At 37.0% G+C, this 17,719-nt stretch overlaps 1 protein-coding gene across 1 annotated transcript; it reads left to right on the plus strand.

Moving 5' to 3' along the window:
- The first annotated feature begins 6,473 nt into the window (after positions 1-6,473).
- On the plus strand, positions 6,474-11,495 carry LOC112525315 (2-alkenal reductase (NADP(+)-dependent)-like). Its single transcript, XM_025135399.1, has 5 exons — positions 6,474-6,796; positions 8,711-8,891; positions 9,916-10,082; positions 10,581-10,663; positions 10,976-11,495. Exons 1-5 carry the CDS (start codon positions 6,563-6,565, stop codon positions 11,352-11,354), a joined length of 1,044 nt encoding a protein of 347 aa, XP_024991167.1. The 5' UTR covers positions 6,474-6,562; the 3' UTR covers positions 11,355-11,495.
- The last annotated feature ends 6,224 nt before the right edge of the window (positions 11,496-17,719 follow it).

Consider the following 17,719-nt stretch of genomic DNA (forward strand, 5'->3'; position numbering starts at 1 on the left):
AAAGTATGAAAAAATATTCTGCAAGTATTGACAGAAGGGTATCTTTCACAGAAGACAACAGAGGACCAGCAACAGAAGCTGTTTCATCGTGCAAGTCAAGAATGACATAACCTCTGATGTCTCTCACACAGGTTCTGGAAAATGGTCCTCTGCCAATAAGAACCTACAAGTCAATTTTAGCAGAGCCTCTGAGATGGCTCACAGAGGGTCTGCGGTTTCGTCTTCTGTGAAGATCCTGTTCTGCTGTTTTTTTTTCAAAGGTTGTTAGCTGCATGTGCTTCTCACGTGACTAGATTTTAATAGACTTTATTTGGACGGCTTAGATGATTTCACTTTCTAGATCATGTCAGAAAGGTCGTTAGGGTCTAGTATAAATAGCAGCTTAGGCCTTTGTATTTAGTGTGCTTCCGTATTGTAATCGTCTATATTTTCAATCAATTGAAAAACCTTTGAAGCTATTCTATTGTGTACATCTTCTTCATATTAATCTGTGTGTTATTGGTTAATTACTCTGTTTTGTTCTTATCATTGGTTCCGCTGCACTGTAATCGTTCTAGAGATCATTCAGAGTAAGAGTTCAAATACCAAAGATGAATTTACAGGTCCTAACACAAATTATCATGCACAATGTACAAGTTATTTATGCAAGTATTTCATGGAATACCAAATCCTAATTGGGTCAAACCTTCTTTCTACTTATCAGACTTCTAAAATCACCAACTTGAGCTACTTTCTTCTTCTTTTGTATCCGATCACTGCCTTCTCTACTCTTACCAATTTCAGATTTCAAAATTCAAATTTCAAATTTGAAATGATTTTTGAAGTGCCTGAGAGAGAAAGTTGCCCTAAAAAATACGATTCAAGCTTAGGGTATAGGGTCATCCTCTTCGAAGATATACTCATCCTTTATTCAAATTGATTCAGGCTCATCCTCTTCAAAGAGACACTCTCTATCCATCACTCAGGCTTTAATCTCAGTCTATGACTCTCCAGCTAATCAATCGGTTCCATCGAATTTACTTTGTTTCCATCGATTTACAGTCTCTCATTCAGGTAATCACTCTCCATCGATTTTGGTTCACTTTTTTGTACCCTCTTTCGCAGACTTGTTTCTATCACACTCTCCATCCGTTCCAATTTTTGTCCAGGTAATTAGGGTTTGATTTCCCACTTTTAGTTCTTGAACTTAAATTCTATTGAATTTTGATTTCTCACTTTTAAACTTGAATTGCAGTTAACCTATGTGGTATGATAGGTTTGTTTTTGTATAGCAATTGGTACCACAGTTTCATGAACAAGAAACTTGACCTGCTGTTGTAGAAAACTAAAATCATTTGTGTCTTTATATGACATAAGATGTTATTTAGTCTATTTTCTCTACATGTGCTTGTTGTAGTTTGATCAATGGCAGAAGCAATTGGGCCTTCCAACAAGCCAAGAAATGAAGAGATTCATAGCTGAGGTGAATTATTCTTACTATCTTCCCCACGAGTTTGTTCTGCTTGTATTCCTTTAGATACAAATGACAATACAAATATACGCAGTACCTGGAGATGGAGGTTTTTTGATTGCCAATATAATTTAGCATTAATTTCCTGGAACTTGTTAGGAAACTCTTTTGCTTGATACGTGTGATAAGAAAACATGACCTTTCATCATTCTCCTGTAATGCTTTTGTAGAAGGTACAAATTGTCTGTTGCATATAAGACTTTATTTATGAAATGCCAGACGAATATGTTAATAAATTGGTAGTGAAACAAGAAGTGATCCTAAATTAAGGGTGTTTTTGGCGAATATGTGTAATGTGGTTCACCATTATTTGATTATTCCTAAGCCAAATAAATGTTTACATTGCTTATAATGCAACCTTTATGAAGTTACTTGCTTTGACTATAGAAACTAAGCTAGAAGAGGATGCAGAAATTGAGAAGATGACAGTTAAATTTTTTAGCCTAAGTCTTAACATAGAACCTAGATACATGCCATAAACAACCAATGTTTGGTTTAAGGTCTGGTTTTGTTTTGGATTTGGTTAGATCATAGATCAACAACCAAATGTTTGATGTAGCAAATGTTTGTTCTTGAAGATGATTAGGATGGAGTAGAAGTTGATTTTAATGTTGAATGTTATTGTTTTGAGTGCACTAAACAACAGCAAGGTGCAACCTTGGTTTACAGACTTTGTAGGCTCAAAATTGGTAGCTAAAGGGACTGTTTTATGTGTAAAAATCAGAAACTAAAAGGGCTTTTTTCTGGCTAAAAATCAGTAGCTACGGGGCTGCTTTCTGGTGAAATCGGCAGCTAAAGAAGCTGTTCCATGGATAAAAAATCAGCAGCTAAATGTCTGTTTTATGGCTAAAAATCAGCAGCTAAAGAAGCTGTTTGGTAGATAAAAAAATCAGCAACTATATGGATTGTTTTGGGCCTTGTTTAGAGCTATCCTAGGGGATCTTTACAGATGTTTTGGGAAGCATTTAGGACATGTTTAGAGGGTCATTAACACCTACCTTGAGAGGGAGTTATTTACAAATGTTTTGGAAAGCAAGGCAACTAAATGGACTGTTTTAGGGGTTGTTTAAAAACTATCCAACCATCTATATTTGTGTGTGTATATATGTTATCACCTGTTGTCATTTGCAATGACAGAGCCACGAAAGTTTTTCTCAAGGTAAGATTAAGACTTTCATGGCAGCTGTCAGCTGCTGTCCAGCAGCTCTTTTCCGCCTTAAACGTCAATTTCATCTTAGAAGTAGTCCAAATCTGCAGAAACTCAAAACTTAAAAGTTGTGGGGCTGTTTGTTAGCTTTCCAGATCATCTTGAATAACTTAAATCTGAACTCGGATGAGTTAGATATGCTTGAAATACCATAGCCTCGTAAAGCTGTCAAAGATCTTCTTTTTGTCCCTTTTTCGCTCCAAAGTGTTCCGAACCTATCGACATCTAAAAGCACATCAATGTTGTTCAGCACTACTCTCTTCACTAATGCATTTGAGGGTCTGCATTGGTGGGGACCAAATAAAATTTCTTTGATTTACTTTTCAGTAGGGACAGATGGTTTAGGCTATGTGTTTCACGGTGTATTTGCAACCCTCTTTCAATCTTGGTGTTACTTTTTATCTTATATCTTGGCCATTTTGGTGAGACAAAGGGTATGTGGAGATGTTTCCTCTTCATCCTTTTTCAATGATTACATCTTCTCTTCTTTCTGACAATGTATATTCGTAATATGTCTCCGTGGAATTTACAGCTTCATGTTTTTTTGGAGTAGGAAAGTTGAATTTTGTTCAAGTGTTGATTTCTTGATGCCCTTATAGGATGTAAAATAGGATATGCACATCCTTCTCACTTATAAAGCATAAGTTGCTGCCATTTTTTCAAACTACAAAAATCTTACCAAAGATTGTGAAGTAGACATTGTTGAATGATATCTCTTGATTACTAAAGATTGTGAAGTTCTTTGGTTGGCAAGAAAATGCCAAGTAGACGAAACTACAGAATACATCCTTACCTGCCATTTAGTAAAGCACATTCTTTAACAACTGAATTTGAATTTCTTCTTACAGCTGATTGAGGTCCCAGCTGTGATTCTGCTATACAGTTTATTTCAGAAAGATATGAATCAGAGTTCAGTAAGTTATCCCTTCTGTTATTCTCACTTGATTGGATTATCATCTGTCAAATTGATTGTATACAATTAACAAGGTTTTTTTTTCTAAATATTACACTGCAGTACTTGAAGGCTGTAGCTAGAGGTTTACTGGGCCTTCCAGTTGGTTAGTTTTTACTTTTGTCTTTTGCTGTTGTTGACAGTTGCATGCTGAAAAAAAATGAAATTGTATTTTCTATATAATTTGAGAAACTCTTGCAGATGTGGATAATTGGATTGAGAAATGGGCATTTCTGGCAAGGTCTCATCATTCACTGATGTGATGATGTAAAGTTCTCCACATTGACCATGGATAGAAAATCAATTCATATATATAAAACAAGAATCACGTCAAACATGTAATGGTACTGAATTGTCAAACATGATTATTGTCCTAAATTATACAGTGTCCTAAGCTTCTCAACATAACTTCCATTATTACCGAAACACAACTGAATGAATATGATAAAGATTAAGGGGACGTTTACCAAATACTTACCCGGTAAGCGCGTACCGGTAAAATTTAACATTACCACTTACTTATTGGGTAAGACTTTTGTCCACCAAAAAGGCATTATATGCAACAATTTACCCAGTAAGCGCTTACTATGGTAAGAGTCGTAACCCTCACTTGCCGGGTAAGACACTCGGTCCTTGTCTCCATCTTACCGGGTAAGATTCTTGGTTCTTACCATATTCATTCGGTATAGTAATGTTACTTGGTAAGCGCTTACCTGGGTAAGCGTTTGGTAAACGGTCCCTAAGTATCTTACGCAGTAAGAGTGACAACAAGACCAAGAGTCTTACCCAGTAAGTGAGAGTGATGACTTTTACCCGGTAAGTGCTTGCCTGATTTAAATGTTCTGTACGATGTTGTTTTAATGGACTAAAATTTTACCCGACAAATTGAAGTGTTCAATCTTATGGTAAGTACTTACCAGGTAGGCATCGTGCGTCGGGTAAACGGCCATTGCTTTGAGTTTGGTCTTCAGTTTCAATTGTTATTATGTTTATTGACTATACATTGAATTTCTTTTCTAGGTGGGATGAAAGTGAAGGTTGATAGGGAGGAATCATCTCCCTATGCAGCTATGCTTGCTGCACAAGATGTTTATTAGCGATACAAGGTCTTTATTTTCTTCTTATTTTTCTATTATAGTTTGATTTGCAAGAATAACAATAATTGTCATGCAAGTGTGATTTGTTTCATGGACAGCTTGAGAAATTCAAATTCTCAACATATCTCAGACATTAAGTGAACGTTGAAATTTCATCGAGTAGGATATGACCTCATAAAGCCACCATCAAACAGTGATGTATAGTGGATCGAATAAGCTATGAGTCTATTAAATGTTTTGGTAGACTATTTTATAGGACTTACGTTTATAGGACCAAACAATTATGCATTCTTTGTAAATGTGTTACAATATTAAAGATGTATTTAGGCATCCTAACAATTCCTTTAAAACGTTTTTGAAATAAAGTGAGTTGAGCCCCATTTTTCAAACGTTTACAGACCATCGAAAGAATCTGCTTCTAACCCATAGGAAACAAATCTTCAACTACTATACACCATATGTGAAATGGGATTGCAGGGCAGAGATCAGAGTTTAATTCAGACATGTTCCTGGTAATCTAAACAAGCGAAAATTTGGGATGGATTTGGATAAGGCTACGAACGAGCTCGTACTTCGTGTGTAGCCTGACGAATCCATTTATCTCAAGATCAATAACAAGATTCTTGGTCTTGGAATGAGGCTCGATCGCAGCGACCTTAATTTGCTCTACAGTACGAGGTAAAAACTTTGGTTGTTCATATGATCTCGTAAAAGAATTCAAGAGAATTGTAGCACATTTAACGAGAATTTGTATTGATGATGAACATATTCGAAAGAAATCCCGAATGCATATGAGTGGCTTCTGTTGGATGCGATCGGAGGAGAACGAAGATTGTTCATAAGATGTGATAAACTCGATGCTGCTTGGTCTATATTCATGCCATTGTTGAAAGAACTTGAAGCCAAGAAGATTGCACCGGATTTATATCTGTATGGCAGTAGAGGATCTGTAGGAGCTCATTGTCTGGCGGCAAACTACAATGTCCGGTGGGGAGATCTCGCCGGCGACAACTGATCCGCATGTAAATGTGCTATTTTTTGTCAATCTTAAATACTTCCTCACATAAAAATTAAATATCTACGTTTCTATTTTAGTTTGTCCCAAAACAAGTGTATTTTCAAAAGTAAATAGACTGCATCATGATTTTGTCTTTAGTCAAGTGATGAAGAAATTCGGTACTTCCTCTATAATTAATGTGAAATCGTCATTTTTTCAATTAAAAAGTGGACATTTTTCATTAGAACATTTATTTTAGGACTAGAAAAATATTTTTTATGGGATTATGTCAAGGTGCTAAAATATTTCCATGCCGTTACAATTAGTTCGATAGCTTTTGGGTAAAGTGTGGACCCTTTGAGGCGCACAACACGTAGGTTTTTTTTACAAAGCACGTTTTTCAACTTTTTAAAAGGAATTTCAAGTTTTGTAATAAGCTATGAGTATATGGGTTTAGAAACTCAATACATGTGCAATTATTTTTCATTTGGTCTTGCTAATACACCATATTAACCTTCAACTTTATATATTAGTTGATTTGGAAAATAACTACACATACTCATGATTCAATGACAAACTAATATTTCGGAATTCTGATTCACCCGTGCTGCATCGTGCGTGCAGGTACACCACTAATATTAACATAACGAGATGACCTTTTTTTAAAGCTTATCCACTACTCTTATTAGATTTCTGTAGTGTCGCATACAAAAATACTATGTTATACGTGTTTTATTTGGGGTTTGGGTCTGTTCGACATAGTTCTCGAAGCTTGTTCAATCTCTGAGAGAAAAGTAGAATGGGGAAAGATTTGGCAGTGGAAAACTTGCAAGTCATCTTCAAAGGCTACACCGATGGATCTCCAGTGGAAACAGACATGGAATTGAAACATGGAAATCTAATCAAATTGGAAGCACCTCAAGGATCCAATGCTGTTCTAGTGAAAAACCTCTACTTATCCTGCGATACTTACATGCGTGGCCGGATGCGCGATCGCCATGACTCCTTTATCCCTCCCTTCGTCCCTGGATCTGTACGATATCTTTCCTTTTCTATTTGTTCATTTTTCATTTCGTATTTTGATTCTTTTGTGGATGATTGATGTCGTACACTACGATACTTCAATCTTTCGGGAGACGGCTTTTGATGATCTCTGCAATTAGACATCTTCTCTTTCTATTTACACACATTATTTACTTCGATGGAAACAATTAGAACCCCCATCCCACCTATAATACTAGGAATTCTTTGATAGCCTGCCCAAAATGCATTTTGGGTTAATCTTCAAACATAAAACAAACTCACAAACTCAAAATCAATGCTATGATTTCTATCAAAAGCTAGATGTCTGCACACATATATATATATGTATATATACACATATATGCGACATGCGTATGTGCATACACGAGCAAATATACAAGTATATATTTGTGTGTGTGTGTCTGTGGTGTACACGTACATATACTGATAATCTGACTTGCATATACGTATAAGTGGCATTTACGTGCATACATATATGCCTATACACAGATGTATATATGTACATGTTTTGATGCGTGCATATGTATAAATATATACCCGTGTACAAATGTATGTATCAACTACGCGGAGAAATCAAAACGAAGAACTATGAAGGAGGTATCGTGGTTCTGCAACTCGTGTTATTTTTGTGTGGTTGAATTGTATTTCTGCATATTCGCCAAAGCCACTTCTTGTACTGTCAGTATAACTGAATTTGCAACTTATAACTAACTCCCTTAACAGTTATGTATTCTGTTATGAAGACTTCTTTCTTTGGGACTTTCCACCATCTTCTTTCCTTTAGTAAGATGCACACACATGTGTAGATTTATTCTTGTGTATATATGTATATGCATTATGCATATGATACCACCTCCAAAACAGTAACCCATCAAATAAGTCAAATGTTGATTTTATTGGATAAGGATTTTTTTGAGTAAACGACTTTTTGGATCATTGCACTTGACGTTTGAAAGAATGTTGATTTTGAAGACGTTGTGAAAGTGTAAATGCTAAACGAGCCATTTTACTTGGCATTCTTGTCCAAAACTATTCATTTTTGAGAAGTACAACATCATTTTTGCATTTTAACAAGAACGGTAGTTTCTTTCAAAGAAATTTCATTTAGAGCAAATGAAGTATTTTTTGTATTATAAGGCCAACAATGTTGTTTATATTCAACTAACATTTTGAAATAAAAAAGGCAATTTTTTTGAGAGTTTTAATTAGTAAAATGAAAGTGAACACATTTTTAATGAATTGGATCTTGGAAGTCTAATTCTTATGTAATTGTTTCCCTTTGGCTCCGCTGTTGACGTTTTTCTTATATTTTTTAAACTTTGGTCATTTGACCTCAACACATTAAATTTATATTTATTACAATGTGTTGTGTCTATTATCAAAATTTAAACACATTATTTCCGTTATCTAATAGTAGGCCAATCTGCCATAATCCAGGAAACTCGGCCTACATTCTTGATACTTTTTGAAGTTAAAAAGAATATGTCTCCTACAGGACAATCAAGCAAATAAGACTTTTTATGTAAGTACAAGAAAAAATCTTGGTACAATTCCCATGTATTGGACATCCTGATACAGAGTAGTGGTTAAGCTTTCAATATTTCAACTTGTAAATTATGCAGTAATATGGTGATTGCTAATATGCCATGCATCCTTTTATATTGTTTTTTCCTTTAATTACATGAAAAACCCCACCTCAGCAGTGAAGTTTTTCCTTCCTACCCTTATTGGAAGTGTCTGATGAAGTGAACCAAACACAAACACAACCTTGCAGAGATCCAGTAGACCACCTGAATAACTAAGATATTTATACATAAAATGTAGCAAAATTATGTAGTTGGGATGGTATTCTTACATAAATGCCCTTAGTAATTCCATTGTTATATTGTGAACATAATTGAAGGCAATAGAAGGATACGGGGTGGCAAAAGTGGTGGATTCTGATTGCCCAGACGTAAAAAGTGGAGATATAGTGTCAGGGATTACAAATTGGGAAGAATACAGCTTGATCCAGAACACTGGTCAACTGAAGAAAATTCAACATGTTGATGGCATTCCTCTCTCTTACCATCTTGGTGTTCTTGGTGCGTCTCCTTTCTCTCTTCAACACTTCATTTAATTGCATAATATTTTCCTCTCTGGTTTATCATTTCTTATTTCTTCAAGTTTCATCTTTTCAAATATCTCTTTAACTATATATTTCATTATTTTGATGTTTGCATTTCTTAGAAAGGGCAAAAAGGGTTTTAAGCCATCACCTCCAAAAAGATCTGAACACTTCACCTCCAAAATAATCCCACATAAGGGATCATTGCTTTTTGGGAAATTAGTTTGTGAGACCTCACTCATTGTTGTGATAAAAAGAAATGATACATGACGTTCGAGTTCATAGAACTTTGGTTTTAAGAAGTGTTTAAACTTAACACACTTTTTTATAGTCAAATACTTAATAAATAGATTTGGAGAAAACAAGGAAACTTGTAGATCAATATCATTAACAATATATTATAATGACAATGTATAAGTAGGTAACACTCCTGAATTAGCCGATGTCTCCTAAGTCTTTCAGTTCATTATCGTTGGACAAGAGTGAGCAGAGATGGTGGTCTCTTCCTGGATCTTCTTCCTAGTCCTTGATTTGTAATAGGTAGATGACTTTTGGCTAAACCACTTGATTGTCCACTTCTAATAAATGATTTTAGCTCAAATCATTTTCCAAAAATATGTTGCGATCAATATGAGACATCCTGATATAAAAACCTGCTTCAGTTAGAGCTTATGAGGTTGCATAGGTGGGCTTCCTTGCAGAATGAATGAAAGGTCTGGGGTTCCAGTCTAGGCACCAATCACCTGCCCTTGGGGCACACAATTTACCATGCCCATGATGACAGTGGGACCGATACGGTAGGGAAACTTTATATGGTGATGTCAAACTTTTTCTCATCCCAGATGTCTATGGAAATTGTAGCGTTATCTTTGCTAACAATTTAGCAAGTTTAAGTTAATTATTCTCCGTTGTCTTTATTAACATTTGCTCCCGTACTATCTTTATTGTTGAATGTCATTTTTAAGACTATTGATCATTCACCAAACACTACTATTATGCAGGCATGCCAGGATTTACAGCTTATGCTGGTTTTTATGAGGCTTGTGCTCCTAAGAAAGGAGATTATGTTTATGTGTCTGCGGCCACCTCTGCTGTTGGACAGCTTGTTGGTCAACTTGCTAAGATACACGGATGCTATGTGGTTGGAAGCACTGGCACAAGCCAGAAAGTACGTATTATTTAATTTGCTCAATATGCATGCTACTTTCTCTATTCAAAACAAAATTTTTAATTTCAGAAACATAACATAATTTCCAAGCTCATAACGGTTATGGATTTTTTATTCACTTAACATTTTTATGTTCGTAGTATTTTGGCCATATAACCATAATTCATATCTCCATGACTGACTACGGCCACCATAGGCATCTGATAATCAAAATGACTATTTTTCCCCTTGTGATGTAAATTGACAAAAGTTTTTATAAAAATGTAGTTTGGTTTGGGTGCAATGGAACATGCATAAAGATTGATTTTGATTGGAATACTTGGGGTAATGCATAAAGTACGATCCAGTGTAGGTAAACTTACAAATATTTCATTCTTCTTATAACATTCAAACTTCGTCTACTTGCCCTGATAAGTCAAACCATAACTTTTGTATTTGTGACGAAGAATACTGTGTAGATGGTATTGACACTTTACATGAAAATGGCACCTTAACTAGGTGGAACTTCTGAAGAATAAGCTTGGGTTTGATGAAGCCTTAAACTACAAAGAAGAATTAGACCTCGAGGCAGCTTTGGCAAGGTAATGGGTTACTGTATTTAATCATATATCTTCAATAACAATAACTATAGCAATTGTTTTTTTTATTTTATCTCTCTTACCATGGTATAGTTACTTAAAAAATTTACAGTTTGGTGATGAAGACAGATTGGTGAAACAATTAGCATACCCCAGATTCATAAATGATGTTTCTTGAGATACATTATTGAGTGACTAAAGCTTCATATCTTTCGTAAACAATATTTAGAATTTGTTATAGTTGCATACATAGAGATTGCCAGAAACTAATTACCTGATCTAACCCAAGGGTAATTTGGTAATTTCACTGACCAGGTACTTCCCTCAAGGAATTGACGTATACTTCGATAATGTGGGTGGAGTCATGCTCGATGCAACAATTGCAAACATGAGAAACCATGGTCGTATCGCCTTGTGTGGAATCCTTTCTCAGAACAATAGAAATGATCCACAAAGTTTTCGCAACATGTTCAGTGTTATATCAAAGCGAATAACGATGAAGGGATTCCTTCAGAGCGATTTCTTGCACTTGTACCCTCGTTTTTTGGAAGACGTTACACATTACTACAAGCAGGGGAAAATTGTGTATCTTGAAGACATGAGCGATGGCCTTGAAAGTGCACCTGCAGCTTTTGTTGGATTATTTTCTGGCAAAAATGTTGGTAAGCAAGTAATCCGCGTGGCTAGCGAATAAATTCTCCGATGCCTTTATACTTGGATGCATTTACTTTTCCATAGTAGTTCATGGGATACTTTTGAGGGAGTGTTGTAATATCTCGTTATCTAACCACACCCTAAACGACAATATCGTTATATAGTTTATGTATTTGGATAACTGTGGATGCTTAGGTTGGCTTGTGTGCAACTCGACTAATCCTATGAAAATTTGAAGTTAACAGTCAAGTAAACCGCCGGTGGCTCTGTGGGAACTGCAACGGACCACTAGGGAGCAAACCTAAATAACTACGATTCGACTAATTCCATGAAAACCTGAAGTTATAGCCAAGCAAACCTCCACTCGCTCTGTGGGAACTCGGACACACTGGGAACTCGAACAAGTGACTACTAGAGAGCAAACTCAAATAATTGTGGTGTTTGGTGAGCTTGTTTCCAATTCAACTAATCCCATGAAAACCTCAAAGTTAATAGCCAAACAAACCTCCTTCAGTTTCTCTGTGGAAACTCTAACTGCGAAAAGCCCCTTGCCCTTTTTACAAAAAAAGAAATTGTTGACCGTGTAAAATACATGCATCTTTTCACACGGTTTTTTATAACAACCGTATAAAAAGGTTATAGTACTTTTTTAAATGGTTGTACCACCACAGAACCGTTTAAAAAAGGATTTAAAAAATCTAGGGTTTTCTTAATATATATGAGATGCGGTTTTTTTGCCTTCCAGACTCTTCATCTTGTTTATTTTCTGTCTACACATATCAAGGAGCCAATAATCAATTAACTAAATTTCATTAATTCTAACTTGTTAACCAATCAATATGGATATTATTAACCAACTTCATTGATGTTTTGATTTCATTTATTATCCAACCATTTAATGATTTTCTTTTGTTTTTCTCATTGGTTTTTTATATTCAATTACAATTGTGTAAATTTTAAATTAATAACCGACTTAACATGTTTGTGTGATAACTGGGTTTCGATTATACTTGGAAGTAATTATTTGATTATGTGATTAATTGTTTATATTAATTCTTGGTGCATGTATTTAGGTATATGTGCATTTGTATGTATGTATGTATGTGTGCGTGTGCGTGTGCGTGTGCGTGAGCGTGTGCGTGTGCGTGTGTGTATGTATGTATGTATGTATGTATGTATGTATGTATGTATGTATGTATGTATGTATGGTGTGTGTAAAAGTGGGGAGGATTTTTATATTGTTTCTTCAAACCGCCTCTTTAGGCAAGCATATATATAAAGTGAAAATTTTGAAGAAACCAAACTCATGCCATTTTTAGAAAGAAAAACTGGGAGAAGAGTACTGTGTGAATTTCTTGCCAAATATAGAAGCTGTGATTATGTGTTCATCTGGAAGTTGATTTCTGTTTGCTATTTGTATTCTCAAACTCTTGCATAAGGTGAGTTTTTCTACAACAGTCTTTAAAATTCAAAATGTACCACTGTTAAAACTCTGGTTCTTTTATGTTATGAGTTCATGAGCAAAGATGTTGTAAAATTGTTATATTCTTGTGTTAAATGCATGGTCCGGTGAGGACTTGTAATCGGACATAGTGTTGTCCGATGAAGTTCCCTTATAGGTCATGCCTTGATCGGTAAGGAAGTTGTGTTCTTTATGTATTGTCCGATGAGGACTTTATCGGATGAAGTGTTGTTCGATGAAGCCCTTTATCGGACAATGGTTGTACGGATTGGGCACCTTATTGCCCAAGTATAGACCGGATTAAGTATTTGGGATTTTGAGTGTTGACCGATTTGGGTGTTAATCGCCCAATGCCTTGTCCGGTGAGGATGCTCATTGGACTAAGCATTGTCCGGTTTTGTTTATTTATATTCAAGTCTTGACCGATGAGGTTGTTACCGGACATAGTGTTGACCGGTGAGAGTGGTTACCGATCATAGTATTGACCGGTGAATATGTTTTATTACTCAAAGTGTTACCCGGTTAGAATGTTGGTCGATCAAAGGCAGCATATCACCCAAGGCCTGTCCGATAAGAGTAGTCATCGGTTGTGGTGTGTTACCCGGACGGTGTGTTGACTGGTGAGGTTGTTATCCGGTCATAATGGTGACCGATGAGAAGGTTATAGGCCATAGTGTTGGCCGATGAGGGGCAATCATCACCCATGCCTTGTCCGATGAGGACTATTGTTACTCAAATGTGGTTTAAACGGTTTCAAAATGTTTTGGTATTGAGAAGAGTAATCTGTTTCTTTCAAAACTGTTGAGATGAGTATGTTGTTTTTGAAAGAATGTTGTGTTGATATTGAAAAAGTGGGTTTAAGAACTGTGAGAGTTCTTGAGATAAAGTTTCTGATATGAAACTGTTTTGAGGCCATTATTGGCTAAAACTGCAGATTTAACGAGGAAATAAGGGTGGTACATCAATGAGAGGTGTACCATGGGATAAGGGTGGCATATCAAGGAGCGGTGTACCATGAGATAAGGGTGACATATCAAGGAGATGTGTACATTGAGTAAGGGTGGCATTTGAGAGATCTGGTTATATTATAGCTCTTGTTGTCACATCCATGAGATGCGATAATTCTGAGTTAACATTTCTTTGTGACATGAAGACTTGAAAATATTGCTCTTATTGAAATGATAACAACGATGTTATTGAGAAGGGAAAAATAGCTTATAGCCAGAGGCATTAATTGCCCGTGTTTCAAATGATTTTGAGATATTAGATATCATATTTTGGTTGTTCAAAAGAGTAGAGATTTGAAATAAAAGCCGGAGGATCTTTGGTTATTATTCAATTTAGTTTTCATTTTAGTTTGAAACTGTTCTTATCTTAAAAGTTTTTATCAATAACCAAGAACTCTGGTGGTTGGTATTTCTTTGTATGATTTGGAGGTTGAGACTGTAAGTTCTAGTCTAATAAGATTTAAGAGATGTGAAGAGTTGTGTTTCGAATGTCTGTGAGAACTTGAGTGGCTATGTTTCCTATGTGGTAAGATCATTTTTATAACTTGCAGTTTGTTGTATTACTGAAGTTATATTTTATCAAAGTGGTTGGATGTTCAAATACGGATTTTATACATGTTTTGGTGATCTTCACCCTGTAATTGCAAAGAAGGGGTTTTCTCATTAGACCTAATGGTCTAACCATCATTTTGTGTTTTAAAAATATGCATTGCAGGTCTGGCTATGTCCAGGGATAAGGGGAAATGGAAAATGTGATTATCTTCCTTATATGCATATCTGCTATATGAAGATCAACCTGTTATCTGACGAATTTTGGAAATACATGTTGTTTATACATGTGATGTACAAGAATATAATTTTGGAATTTTTGAATTGTAAATTCTATATAATAGTTTTTTATACCGTTGGGACCAAAGTTGTGATGTTGTATTTCTTTATATATGAAATACATGTTTATATACAAATGTAGAAAGTGGGGTGTTACAGTTTGTAGGGCGACAAACCACTTAATCAAGAGAATATACGTAAAAGTGTATGACGATTACGTTGATCAGTTAGGACCTGTAAATTCAGCTTTGGTATTTGATCTCTTACTCTGAATGATATTTAGGACGATTACAGTGCAGCGGAAACAATGATAAGAACAAAACAGAGAAATTAACCAAGAACACACAGATTAATATGAAGAAGATGAACACAATAGAATAGCTTGAAAGGTTTTTCAATTGATTGAAAATATAGACGATTACAATACGGAAGCACTCTGAATACAAAGGCCTAAGCTGCTATTTATACTAGTTCCTAATGACCTGTCTGACATGACCTAGACGTGTGAAAWCATCCAAGCCGTCCAAATAAAGTCGATTAAARACCTAGTCACGTGAGAAGCACGTGYAGCTAACAACCTTTGAAAAACAGYAGAACAGGATCTTCACAGAAGACGAATCCGCAGACCCTCTGTGAGCCATCTCAGAGGCTCTGCTATATTTGACTTGTAGGTTCTTATTGCCAGAGGACCATTTTCCAGAACCTCTGTGAGAGACATCAGAGGTTCTGTCATTCTTGACTTGCACGATGAAACAACTTCTGTTGCTGGTCCTCTGTTGTCTTCTGTGGAAGATACCTTTCTGTCAACACTTGCAGAAAACTTTTTCATACTTTTACATTAAGTAAATATTGGAGCTAACAATCTCCCCCTAAGTATGAAAAAGTAAAATTGGACAATTGAATGCAAGAACTAACTAAATTGAAAGAATTACAAGAGGAGATTAAACTCATCATCTGAAAAGAATTACATAAATTTGAAAGAATTACAAAAAAAAAATGTTGCTCAGGCCTACCTATTACAGAAGATTAGTCCACAGCAGAGTCTGGATAGTCGTCTACGGCAAACTGCAGATCTGACTTGATGGTTCTATAGACCTTGAATATCCATTCTCTGAAGGAGACTTGAACTTTAATCACTTCCAGAATACCAAACACTTCATCCGCCCTTAGATGCCTTCTGTGCACCTCTGCTGCCACTTGGTTGAACACCTACTCAAGAGTCTCTGTCGCATATTTGTTCGCCTCTGTGGGATCAAAGAAACTTAGAATGTCATCCTTGTCCAAGAACGCAAACCCAAAGACTGGATTTTGGACAATAGTGTTGGGATGACATCTAAGTAGCCAACTTGTCCTGTTCTTCGAAGTGGAAATCTTTAATTCTGTTTGGGCCAACCTCATCGCGATATCGAAGTCCTTCTGGCTGTAGTATTTCACATGAGCGCGCATAACTTCGATCAGCCTTCTGAGCGATGTAGAATAGCTTGACCTCCTCTCCATGTATTTGTTAAGAATTTTGTGCAAGAAGATGAGGTCAAATACACAGAGGTTGTGGAGGTCAGCATCTGTGAATGTGTATAGGTTGCCGTCATCCCTCTTCACCACATATTAAGCATAGAGCATGGTCTTCTTCAGCATTGTCCTTGGAGAAATTGTTTCAAGGGAAGTTATCACGTGCTCTGAGAAGACCTGCTCGCGTGGCCTTGTAAGTTTTGAGAAGTGAAACTTCACAGCTGCAGAGGGTATACCTGTAAGCTCTGGGTCGTAAGGGGGSTCTGYGTYTAYGGWAGAGTAGCGCCACCGCAGAATCTCCTCCACAGTGGTTACAGGCTCTGTGCGCACCTTCTGCATAGGGATTTTTCTCATCGAATCAAAGATCTCATACACCCTTCCCACTGTGGCAGATTCTGGCACTCTGGTTTCTTCTTCTTCTAGAATCGGCCTCTGGGTAGACCCCTCTGCTATGATAGGTTTGATAGTTCCTAACAGAGCGTCGAACGTACCTGTGGACGTTTCCTCCTTCGCCATTTTGGAGGATGAGCCTTCTCCTGCTCTGGGGATAGGGGCTCTACCCTTTCTTGCTTGAGCCTCTGCCAAAGAAGCCTTTAACGCTTGAACGAGCTCTGGGTCATCGTACTCTTCTTCGTTTATCTCCTCTGGCGTTTCAGAGCTCGACCCCCTCTGTGGCGACTCCTCTATAGCTTTTCCCTTGCCTTTCCCCTTAGGCTCTGGTGCTTTGACTTTTGAGAACAGGGCAGCTGCAGAGTCCACTATCTTTAGTGGTTTGGCAGATGTCTGCTTCTTTGGCTCTTCAGCTTTCTTCTCCGTCTTCTTCTCCCCCTTATAACGATCATGGTCATCACCTCCTTGATCGTCATAGATTTTGGTGGCTTCTGCCTTGCAAGAGATAAGGGGAGCCTTCTTCAATCGCCTTAAGATTCTGGTAGCCGCCTTTTCCATTTTTTCGATCACCAGCACTTCGTGCACAGAAGCGTTGTTTATGTCGATCTCTGAGGCCCACTTCATTTTAGAGAGATTTTGATAGATTTTGCTTCTAAAGGAGTCACCCTCTTTGACGAGCTTTGAAGTGCAGTCTCTAATCGATTGGTTGGAAGCTCGGGCTTCTTTGAGAAGTTGATATGTATACTTGCGCACGAGCTCTCCTAAGACTTCAACCCTTGCATCTAGCTCTCTGCGAGTGGCTAGATAGTTGATGTTTGCCCTGGAGGATTTGGAGTCAATGCCGTAGGTGACCGCAGAGGAGAACATGCTTTTGATCTCGTCTTTGAAGGTGGAGTAGTCTGTGTAGCCTGCAGAGATGAAATCAGCAGCAAACTGGGCGGCCACCTCTAATAACTCTGTCTTCAGCTTCTGGATTGAAGAGGGGTTGAGTGACAGAGCGCTGAAGGCTTCTGTGAGGTCGTCTTTATGAAGTACAGAGCTCTGAAGGGTTGAAAGTGTTGCCTTGAGTTCTGACGTTGTAGATGTCAACTCCTTTAGAGCCTCTGTTATTGGAGCAAGGGCCTCTATCGACGATTGAGAGGTGAACAAGCTTTTCAACTCGTCCAACCTCTGGAATACCGCTGTGGCGAAGGTTTGTAACTCCCCCTT

This window comes from Cynara cardunculus, assembly GCF_001531365.2.
Source record: "Cynara cardunculus var. scolymus isolate 2C chromosome LG 13, CcrdV1, whole genome shotgun sequence".
Classification (NCBI taxonomy): Eukaryota; Viridiplantae; Streptophyta; class Magnoliopsida; order Asterales; family Asteraceae; genus Cynara; species Cynara cardunculus.

Coding starts and splice junctions, on each gene's coding strand:
- LOC112525315 (XM_025135399.1), top strand. CDS start 6,563: ATGGGGAAAGATTTGGCAGTGGAAAACTTGCAAGTCATCTTCAAAGGC. Junction 8,892..9,915: donor TTACCATCTTGGTGTTCTTG/GTGCGTCTCCTT, acceptor ACTATTATGCAG/GCATGCCAGGATTTACAGCT. Junction 10,083..10,580: donor GCACTGGCACAAGCCAGAAA/GTACGTATTATT, acceptor CACCTTAACTAG/GTGGAACTTCTGAAGAATAA.